Source organism: Eurypyga helias, unplaced genomic scaffold (assembly GCF_000690775.1).
Source record: "Eurypyga helias isolate BGI_N326 unplaced genomic scaffold, ASM69077v1 scaffold31750, whole genome shotgun sequence".
Classification (NCBI taxonomy): domain Eukaryota; kingdom Metazoa; phylum Chordata; class Aves; order Eurypygiformes; family Eurypygidae; genus Eurypyga; species Eurypyga helias.
The window spans coordinates 12,051-24,168 of record NW_010226797.1 but is presented as its reverse complement, the minus strand read 5'-3'; the positions used below and the strand labels follow the sequence as shown (position 1 = coordinate 24,168).

The following is a 12,118-nucleotide window of genomic DNA, read 5'->3' as shown; positions in this document are numbered from 1 at the left end:
AGGCACTCATAAATCCAAGTGGACATACATTAGTCCTTCATATTCTGGGCAACTTGTGCTCTCAACAGTGGTAGCTCTCCAGGTCCCACATCATCCAGCTCTTCATGTGTCACAGCCAGAATGAAGGTTATGCATTCTCACTATTCTTACCATTCTTACCTTGGTGGAAGGAACTCAGATTAACAGAACCTCTCCCACTGCGACACAGCATGATTGTTTGTGCATCTCCTTCTTTACACCATCCTAAACATTTTGTCAGTATGATGCAGATTTTTCTTAATAGCTTACCTCAAGTATCATATCACCCAGGACTAGTCCATCTGGTCCTTTTGCTGGGCTATCGTCATCTACATCTGAGACAAATATTCCATACAGGTTTCCACCACATATCTGGATCCCAAGATCCACTTGGGATTTTTTGCAGTCCTTTTGTTTGTGTCCACAGGGCCCCTTTTGACAAGGAGAAATAACACATGTACTTCAGTTCAAAAACTTGCATTACATACAATCAACTAGCCATCCAAAGAATATAAATTTACACAATAATTAGTCAAAATAGGTAACCTATATATAGTCTTAGAAGACAAACATTGTGTTTCTTGCAGACCTTCTTAACTAATCCAATCTTGTAGTAAGCTTTATTCACTCATTGCAGATCCCATCTTTCAATAAGTCTGAAAACACGTACTTTTATCCTGGGGTACACTTAACTTGTCTGCTCACTTATTTCGACCATACACAGCATTCACACATTACGCTTTTTTGTTTTAATACACTTCACATCCACCCTGACCATTTCTTTTTTTTCATTAATGCAAAAATTTTACTCAATACCTTAAGGAATTCCGGGGACTTGTGGTTGGTGTGGTTTGTTTGGATGGGGGTGTCATTGTCCCTTCATCCTGCTCACTCACGGTATCGATTACGGAATGATTGTCAGGCGTTGCAGCTCCGCTACCTTCAGGGGTGGAATGATTACTCACAGGTTCTAGGCGAGAGCTAAGAGGAAAAAGAAAAAAGAATAAAAGTCTGGTGGGTTAATGTTTCAACAATGCCAAATGCATTGTTTTTTATTGACAAAGTTTTTTATTGGGTAGATCAACTATAAGTAAGGGAAAAAAACCCCACAGAACAGCATGCCAAATAACATCTGTTCACCATAAGTTTAAGAGAAAGATAAAGCTTAGTTTTCAAGTGTGGTTATGCATCAAAATGGGATGGATAATTTCACTTCTCATATGCCTTTTTGGGTTTAGTTTCTGGAAACTCCAACTATTAAAAAAAAAAAATCCACCACCAAAACCAATTCAAAGTACTAGACTCTCAATCCTAGAAAGAAGTCAACTTTGGTTTTAATTTAACGTATCTAAGGATTATGACCAAATAAGAAAGAAAATACAGTAGGTTCATCCATCCTTTTCCTTTTCAACAGGCACATATCAACACGTTACTTTTCTAAGCAATCACGCTTCTTATCAGCACAAATATGCGGATGTTTGCAAACACATTACCTGTACAGAAGTTATCTACTAGTAGCTTTTTAAGTCTAGCTAGCCTTACCTTGATCGTGAATGATTGCCAAGCTGATACATATGTGGGTTATATTGAGCCAGGATAGTAATGGTGTCACACTGCTGGCCAATGATTAGTCGAGCCTGTTGCTCTGTAGCATTTCTCAAATTTATTCCATTAAACTATGGAGAAAACGCACAAACCAGGATGTAAAGTTCTCAGATGGAAACCAGCAAAATCATTCTTTCATATTCTTAATTAGTTTAATGTCTAAATACTAACTTATTTCTACTGGGGTAAACAGGAGGATGGAAAAGCTGCTATACAATGATTCCTAGGGTTTAATCCTTCAAAGGAATCACTGTAATTTTTAAATATTTGGTAATCTAACAATGAGTTTAGAAATCTTTTTACTGTTGAAAGACACATCTGTTCTAAGTTGTGTTATGATTTGGTACCACTGAGTAAGCACAAGTTAGTTCACATCACCGATCTGAATAAATTCAGAATTTAAAGATACATTCAGATCCATGATCCGTTCAGGCCCATTGTAGTATCATCCACATGCTGTGCAACAGAACATGCTTCAACATACACAAGCATGAATGGATTTAACATTTACAAAGCAGCTCTGTACTTGACAAAATGCTCCTCTACATGTTCATCTATTACTGTAGGCAAAAACATGACTGTAGCTAAACTAAAGCCTACCTGAGTATTTTTTAAACCAGATATCTCAGGTAAGATTATGGGCACAGCAACAGCAGCATGAAACTTGGTATGAGCCAGCTGCTTCCATACTTACTCACTGTATCAGGCAGAGTATGATGTTGGAACTATATTGTTTTAAGTACCGAATATTTAATTATGTCTATATACATGCAATACAAATCTGTCATCAAAAGATATTATTTTATGATAAAGGCTGACAGAAAGTGACAACAATCACAATGACTTGAATATTACAATACATAGTACCCCTTTGCTACATCCCACAGTACACAAGGTTTCACAAGATACTCTTTTGGGGAAGGCAGTTATGGCTGGAGTAACAAGAACTTATTCTTTAAGCCATAGGAATAGTAAGCAAACAATTACCTCCAGTAACTGATCACCATACTCAAGGCCAGCTTGATGGGCAATGCTCCCACCTGTTACTTTAGAGACAAATATTCCACCATTTTCTCCGCTCACAATGGAAATCCCTAGTGGCTCAGAACCCTTCTGCACTTTAACATGACGTGGCTCTTCCATGTAGGGCCTTTTAGAGGAGATAGTTAAAACTGATTTGGACAAAACTGCACTTCAACCATCACAATGTCAAAGTTACATGCAATACTTCATGTCTGCCTGAAGTCTAATAATGAAATAGGTTTAAACAGTTACTTAAATAAATTACTGTCAACTGTCTTAAATGCATTCCTTTAACACCATGCAATGTACAGTGGCAGAAGTAAATGTATACCAGGTACATGACTGCTCTAAAATATCATGATAAACATGAAATATAAATATTATGGTGATGAAGTTGGTAAGAAAGAAGCTTCCAGATGCATATTATATAGGAGTAATTGAATTGAATATATGATGTCATTTACAAACCATATTCCAGAAAGGTATGTTACAAATATAAATGCTGGGAGTCTTCATTGCCAGTGAAAAGAAACATCATAAATAATAAGGTAGTAAACCAAAGGACAACAATGCACAAATATCAGATTTCACATATGTGTGCAGGAAAACAAATTAGTAACGAAAATTAAGCAGTTGCAAACTCAAGCCATTAAGACAGCAGTTTGCATGGTAGCATTACAATTACCATGCAAATTCTTCTCAGGGCAATTATCCAAACATGTAAAATAGCACAAAGTGCGCAATACTGCTCGAGAAGACAACCTTATATTAGGCCAACCTCAAACTCCTTAGTGATGAGAACCTAGGCCTAGGAGCCACAGGGATTCTCAGAAAAGACCTATTACGGAACAGATATCTGAAAGACGTAGAAGATTTGAGAAAAAAAGAACACTTAGAAAGACACACAGTAGTAAAACACTAGTAAGTATAAGAGAATGGCTTATACAAAAGAAAACCCCTGTACATTCCCCTTTCCTCCCCCTTTAGTTAGGATGCATCCACCTATACAAACAGGGCTGGTCCCTTCATGGTGTGCATAAACAAACAGTAGCCTCCTAAAAAATGTTGGTTCATATTACTAGGAACTTACTAATGTCTACACAGTGAAAGGCATCACCAGATATTAATAGTTGAGCTCATTATAAATGAAGCTGCTTGGGTACCAGGTGTGGTATATTTTTTTATTTTAATAGCATCATACCACATTTGACATGCATTAATTTGAACGTTTTCTTTGTCTTAACATTTCATTACATCAGATAGACATTCTCTACATTGTGCCAACTGCTTAAACTATTTTAATTGTGCTGTCCAGAGACCAGATGAGTTAAGTGGACTTCACTCCCTGCTACTAATGTGAGCCAGGTTGAGGAAAAGTATTTTTGGAAGAGTAGGAATTGGTGCTGGGGACAGTGGACGCAATTTCATAAATTATGCTGATTGCCACAGTCTTCAAAGGTAACTATTGGTAGACTTCTGCAGCAGGGGCATAATAGTTTGCCAGCTTATTAATGCAGAAAAGATAAAAAAAGGCTGCTGAAAAGAATGCAACTCTAGAACCCAGTAATGTCAGCAATATCACTGTTTCGAGGTAATGGCCTCAGTTTGTCTATCAATGTAATGAAAATAAGATATGTTTAGTACCAGCAAACTTAAACTGAAGCCCAACTTTTTTGCATTTAGCACATCTCAACTGAACTGTGTTAACTCCCAGGTTTTTTTGTTTGGTGGTTTGTTTGTTTGTTTGTTACTGACTATGAGCATGTAAACCATTACATTATATGAAGCTCTTAATATCACAAAATTTATCAAGGCATACTACCTCATTAAAAAATAAAATTACATCTTTCTGGACTTCACTGAACCACTCTTCCACCTACCACATGCATTTTTAAATGTGGTTTTTTTTGTTTGTTTGTTTGTTTTGGACTGGAATAAGAAAGAATCAAACCCATACAAACTGTACAGGATTGTATCTTAGAATTCTACTAAATACAGAATGAAAGATAACTAGTAATGCATGTAGTACAGAATCAATAATAAAGTATAACAGAATGATAACATTAAAAAGGTGTCTTACTTGATAAGCAGTGTTATTAAAATCAAGTGAAGCGCACTCTTCTATAACATTCAGACTGCCTGCCAGAATCACTAAACACTGATTAGAAAAAAGTCTTAATTGACCAGGTCGTATAATTTTCACTTAAATTAAAATCAACAGAACAGACACATTGATTATTATTTTTAATCTGCATTACTATTATTATTTTTATCTGCTGAAAGGCCAAGTGAGTTGCTTGTATTTTGTGGGGAACAGAAAGAATAAGACGAAATAACGATTTAAAATACAACTTAGGCATCTTTAAACATTTTCTCAGTATAAACTTAAATTAGCTATTTTCCTAAATTAAGAATTGTTTATGTTCGTTAGTTTTTGTTTCGCTTAAAAAACCAAAGCACATATGCACAGGAAGAGTGAAAGGGATGGAACCTGACTGTACTTCAATCAATGTTTACAGAATAGTTATTTCCCAGAGATCAGAACACATATTTTGAACTCAGAGATACAAAGTTATAGGACCTCAAAAACCTAGTTTTTTAAGCTGACTTTGAATTTGCAAGTGAAAATTAGAGGAACATTTATATGAGAACATTAATTTAGTACACATAGTACAAAAGTCACACTGAAGTAAGAAAGAAAGAAAATTCACAAAAACCTCTTTACATTCCCTTTCAAAGTAACACTGTCCTTTGTACACAATATACATTCTAGAGTTACTACAATAACTTAGTTACTGATTCTTTAAACGAGACAGAAGTTTCATATAACATCTTATGAATAACTCTTTATTACTACCAGAAAACTTAGAATACAGAATATCCTTATTACTTTATCATTCACATTTTTTATGGTCAGTCGTTTTACATAAGTCAAGTAATACAAAGGGGTCTTGAAGTCCACATAAATGTAATCTATCCCAAGACATCACAGGTCCTTTATACTGCCAAAAGGGCATTCAGCTGCCTTACTGTAAATAAATGCCTGATTCAGACTGTGTCTTACTGTTCAATGCTTTGAATTCAAGCAAACCTTTTCATATATTCAATCTGGCCAGATTATGATAAAATGAAATCAGATGTCCGAAACTGATAGCAAAAGCAACATATCTTGAAAACATTCATCTTGGGATATATAATGTCATTAAAACACAAAGCTCATGTTTTTAAGAAAGCTATCATTTCAGGTTCAGATTCTGCATGCAGCTGCACATACACTTAATGCTATTGCTAGCAGCGGTCTGTACAGCCAAAGGGATCCGTCACAGTAGTTAAACTGCGTCTGTACATATGGATACGTCCTTGCACAGTTATCCCCTCAATTTTTCATGTTATCTGGCTAAATTGAATCAAGGCACAGTGGTTACAGCACATACTCTACAACGTTAAGGCACCTGATATTTATCTATCAGATGTAACTAGGTCTTCATTTTATTTAGTTTTCCAGAGTACAGAACAAGCCTATCATGAACAAGCATCTGAGGTAGTTCAGCTGAAGGGGTGCACTCCAATTTAGACTGCTCTTATTTGGTGTGGCCACTAATCCAACATGGAAGAAATAAAAGTCTTATGAAATACCTTAGTTTTCTAATCTCAAGAATCTAGCCTTCAGTTTTGAAGAAAAAATCCACACAAAGATCTCTTAAACACTAATTAAAGAAAATAAAAACACTGAGTAACAGGTCCTGAGATGCACCTCTGTGCCTACATATTTGTCTTCCAAATTAAATGTTCACACTCCTTCAGCCCAATAAACAAATGTACACAATTTCCTCAGACACATTTGTATTAGAAGCAAATAACATGGGGACCTTACCTATCTTTTCTACGTTCTCCAATAGATACTGGGCTAATGGAAATCCTAGGTAGTGTAGAAAGGGAGTTCTGAGACTGGCTGCTGGCGAAGGAAGACGTTTCCAAGTTAAGAGGTGACTGTGGAGGAGTTATCAAGCTGGGACTGCTACATTCAGAGTGAGACAAGGAGCCTATGGAAAATCAACAGCTGAGTTTTAGTATCCTTCATCTGTCATAGTTTGGAGTTCTACACAGACACAGTGAAAGACACCGTACACATCCGAGACAACGAAGAGGACCTACTGCTCACTAGCACTCTGTTAACCAAGTAAGAAACTTAGGGACACCAGCTAACTAATTTTAGACAGTGCAAAGTTACTCTCCTTAATGACTAGATGTCAAGCCTGTCCTCTCTAAGTGTGCATACAATTACTGCCATTCTCAACAAGGAGAGGAGGCTACAGACAAGCTACACCACGTGCATGTGTGAAAATGCTCAGCAGTACAAAGTTAAAGAAAAAGATAAAAAACAGGAAAGGAAAAGTAAAATAAAAATTGAATATATAGGTTCATTTTCAAATAAAGTATTTATGTAGAGCCCTTTCCTTTGGGTAGGAGATACAGTATGAAACACCTGAAAACACCAGCAAAGCCCAGAATGAATCATACACAGAGACAGGAAAGCTTTGCAATGTCAAACAAGCTAGACATGACTTCATGTACATCTTGCCCCTGGTTGTACCCTCCCTGAGCAATGTACTGAATGAGTGCCCTGACGGAAACGGTTTGCTTCCGCTGAAAAAGCCACAGAAAATAAATCTCAAATTACTAATCACAAATGAAAAGTGTTTGTAAGTACTGTACTTGCCCAGTTAGAAAAAACACTGCATACAACCCATTAAGGCCACAGAACATTTGAGCAATGATGGCAGCAAAGAGTTACTGTTTACTGTCATCAACCTCTGAAGCCTACAGCTCTCCAGCACTCCAGCTGGTATTTGTATCGTGTCTTTAAATATCCTCCACCAAGCAATTTTGAGTGAAGTACTAAAATATTCACTGCATTTCAAAAAACAATTTACCATCAGTAGTACAATAATATGCAAAATAATACACCTAAAAAAATAAAAAAATTAATGTGGGTCATCTCACTGCTAAAACTTTTAAGACACGGTTCCAGAAGAAAACTACAACTGTAAAACATACAGCAACGCTTATTCTTCGTCTTTTTTATGCACTTTTTCTTAGTGTGCCACATCCTAAAGTCAACTAATAGAAAAATTCACTTACCTTAGAAAGTCTTCTTTTTTACCTTTCTGTGGTAAAATGCAAATTTTGCAACCTTACAACTGTCATATTTACATTTTGGCACAACTTGATTTAACAATTGCAAAGGCTTTGGACTGGACATAGAGAAAACATTATGTTTAAAATTACTCATTAAATAATTCACCTCTGTCAGAGCCAATCATGGACCTTGGATATCTTGGTGTTAAAGGGATCTTAATTCGTTCTGTTCTGTATTGCAAGTTACTCGAAGAACCTGTTTTTATAAAAAGAAAACATTACTATGACAAAAGTAAAAGCAACTACATTGAACAAAAGTACATTTAGATTATACTTCTTCAAGAGCATTAAAATGGCCCCTGAATTTATGCACAGGCCTTGTTGATTACCCTTGCAGATACTGTGTATATCATATTTCTAGTAAATTATCTTGATTGCACAACTGATAAAAACAGCCCACAATGCCCCATACAGCATACACTCACTTTCCATTCTTATTATGAAAAATATTTTTAATATTTTTATATCAAATAAAACTTAACTTGAAGTCCAAGTTACAATCTAACATCTCTGTTTACTAAGAACCCATGGGACCTGCTAAAAGCATTTAAAATATTCTGATTGCATTCTGCTTGGATGAATACGGATTTTTCCCATTGTTATGCCGTTTTTAACTTTGGTTACAAAGTTACCATGCTCCATTCAGATGTAAATGCCAATCACTGATGAAACACAGGGACATAGACATGCACAAAAACGTTATTATATAACTTAAAATTTAAAAAATTCTAAAATGTTAAAATGTCATTGCTACAAAGCATGCATTTGCTTTGGTATTACTAGGATAGGCATAAACAATCATACAGGTCAGTCAAGTAAACATAAGTGTAACATTTTACAATAGGCCATTAGCCATCCTCCATTTTTTGTTCTGCACGCTCTCTCCAAATACTTTGGCTGGGCCTCCCATCTTCATATGGGTACTTTCAAACAGTAACAGGCACAGAAAGGAGAATCACTCACACACACACAACATTTTCAAGAGACTGTGAAGAACAAATTTAACACAGCTCCTTATAGGGAACACCTTTAGTCATAAAACCACAAAAAATGAAGCAAAGGAACACAGGAAGCCTTTGGCTTTGCTAGCTGTGTTAATTCCATAACGCATGTACTTAAGAAACTTTCTATTTCTTCTTCGCCTCCAATACATATGAGTCCCACAGGAAATAAATCAGGAAAACAATTTACCAAGTCTTGCACTGGATGGTAATGAATTAGAGCCATGAGATGCTCTTGTACGTGCATTTTCCGTGTAGTCACTGGAGTGTTTATGACTCAGGTCCAAACTCAGGCGACCTTGATGCTGAGAACTACATCAAAAGAAAAGTAAAATAGGGCAACAGTGAGAACTGGGAGTAGCAAATAGGCCAATAAAAAATTTTGGTTATCCCTGAGTTACTGAATCAAATGAATGTTCCTCTCCCTCCCACTTCCCAATTGACCCATCAGTTTACAAATTAAGAGAAGTCAAAGAAAAAAATAGCCTAAAGTGCTACAGAAACGGGGGGAAGGCTTTATTTTTTTGGGAAGCATGAGAAAAAAACATTAGAAATTAGTTCATTAAAAAAAATGATTTCATTGTCAGTATCAGCCAGTGGAACAGATGGAAACCCAATACATCAGGTACTGAAAGACTTGAAAGCAACTGGCACATCACTTGTATACAACAATGATTTTGAGAACCCAGGGTCAAAATAACACAACAGCAGTGCATTTCACTCTGCATTGTACAAAACAACTACCACAAGCAATTTCATCCTAATGAAAACAAAAATTTAAGGAAATACAAATTTCAAAACACCTGGGATGCAGATGCTGATGGCATATCTGGCTGGCGACCGATGGGCAATTGCTGGTGTGAACTCTATGGCTCCAGGCAGTATAGATGGGATTTCTCATGACTGCAGTCACTGCAGGGCACGGTGCTAAGCTTCTTGGTACAGTACCTGCTGAAGATGATAAAAGCACATTCTTGCCAATATTATTAGCACATAAACTACATATTTTAAGTATATTTAAATAAGCATATAATTATACATTATAACATTTGCATGTATGAACATGTATCTATAAATAAAAATTATTAGCATGCTGTCAAATGCATTATTAATCACCACGTGACAACTTTTAAGTAGTACGTGCATATTTCAAATCTGGATTATAATTCTGTAATGCGTCAGTAATAAAGTGGATTAGATTACCAAAAAATGAACTCATTCACAGTATATCATTGTATATGCACTGGCAACTAAAAGACTTTCTTTGTTTTCAAGAATCAAACTTTTTTATACAGCAATAAAAATTCTGCATCTTTCTCTGAATAGTCGTCTCACAGGAACACCACTTTTTATTTGGTACTTGAACTGCAGCTAAAGTGATTCTTGTTCCTGTTCTGTTAGGACGTCTCCATTGACTGCTTTCAAAAATACTGGAAATTTTACTTGTCCCCCTGCAGTACAGGCTACACCTTGTTCACAACTAATGTATTCAAAACTCCTCTGCACAGAAACTGATGACACTCAAATCCTTCAGGCAAGAATTTCTCAGTTTCCTTAATGGTTCTTAAACAGGTTTCTCTTCTTTACAGCACAAAGCTGAGCAGACCATATTCATATTACAACAGACCATGGAAATATGTTTTGTGAGTCATGTTGTTTCTGCACTTATCACAACTAATGCCCAATATTGCCCAATACAGACAAATTCCTTGGGGCATTCCTAGAAAGTAGCTACAAGCTGTGTCACTCACCTGCAGACATGCTGCCAGCATATAAGGCAGCAGGCACAAAGCCATCGCTGTGCCTAGCAGAGCGTTTTGGTGAATATGGTGCCCATTCCTGTAGCTCTGGCGACAGATGCTCCTCACTAGCTGGAGCGTACTTCTGCACCTACAAAACCATAGAAATTTGATTACAGAAAGCTGGGGATTAGAAGGAAAGAATAAATAAAATTGCCAAACTTTGTAGACAGTAAGCAACTTCCAACTCTAGTACTTGTTCCAGAACTTGCTCACTATCACAGTGCTTGTTACACCATTATCTTTCCATGATGCTATTAACTTCTACCCCTTCTTCCTCCCTCCTCCTCTCTTTTATTTTTTTGTAAAGTTTTTAGGACAATCTTTGCAACTTAAGTGATATACTTTCCTTCACAATAAATCACCCAGCATTTAATTATATTTCTCCTTTAAAATACTGATTTCACAGGATACTTCAACCATTATTTCAGCCACTACTGAAAGTGTTTCCTAAAGATAACCTGGCTAACAAGCCAGAAAGCATTTTCCACTAAGCCTGTATTTGCCAATACATGTGGAGCAACCTCCCTTCAACAGAGTTAATCAGGTTGTGGAACCATCAGAACTTCTGTTCTGTACATAACAGGTAGACACTAGTGAGTTAAGAAACATGAAAATACCTCAGACACTGACAGTGATGCTAGAGAGCTGCAAGTGTAGGATTCAGCATGCAGAGTTCACACATTTGAAATGTACAACACAAAACATGAGATTGTAGTACGTAGTGAATGAAAATAAATACTGAAAAGGTATTTACAGTTTTTATGATAGCACTGTTTTAATTAAATTAACAGTTACTGAGCGCAGAAAGACTCTAAAATGCAGAGGTACCTTCTCAGAACTAATACTTGATCACTACCATGGGTGTATTAGTAATTATATCACCTACTACTCAGGGATGAAAGTTCTCTTAATTTATCAACTTACCAAAGTACACACACCTAACTGTGTATATGCACAACTAAGGAAACAGATAACACCCAATAAGGCCACAAATTCAACCGCGCTGCATGTGCTATACACCTATTTTTGAGACTATAAACACCACTTCAGGAATGAATATGCGCAGACTGGACACTAACACCACACAACCTGATGTAGCTGTTAACGCACACAGACAATTGCACCAAAAAGAAATTCTGAGAGTGAATGGTGTTTGCTTTTTAAGGCACAATATCTGCTCTCCAGACAACTTCAGAGTTATAAAGTTCTGTTTATTTTCTGTGAGTATGGGGAAGAAACTAAGAGGAGGGGTGGGAGAGAAATTTAGAATTCTCTTATACAATTTTTTTCTTTACCTCAAACCAACATCTATATGATACATGCAATATCACTTGGGAAGTATTGTAGAACCAACCGTAATATGTCCTTGTATATCCTTCCTGGTGTCTTAAATAGAAACAACCCCTCTGTCCAACTAACAAATTTCTTACACCTAAGTTCCAACTTAACACGTGTCCTTGTCACAATTGG

General features: G+C 36.4%; 1 protein-coding gene across 1 annotated transcript in view; it reads right to left on the bottom strand.

Moving 5' to 3' along the window:
* Positions 1–288: 288 nt before the first annotated feature.
* LOC104511847 (disks large homolog 5-like) overlaps positions 289–12,118 on the bottom strand; it is a gene marked incomplete at both ends in the record, with an annotated part of 22,849 nt that continues 11,019 nt past the window's right edge. The window contains 10 exon segments of the mRNA XM_010154619.1: positions 289–422; positions 425–450; positions 835–999; positions 1,561–1,694; positions 2,611–2,773; positions 6,521–6,689; positions 7,952–8,041; positions 9,037–9,158; positions 9,650–9,794; positions 10,598–10,736. Coding sequence (XP_010152921.1) covers positions 289–422; positions 425–450; positions 835–999; positions 1,561–1,694; positions 2,611–2,773; positions 6,521–6,689; positions 7,952–8,041; positions 9,037–9,158; positions 9,650–9,794; positions 10,598–10,736 — 1,287 coding nt within the window.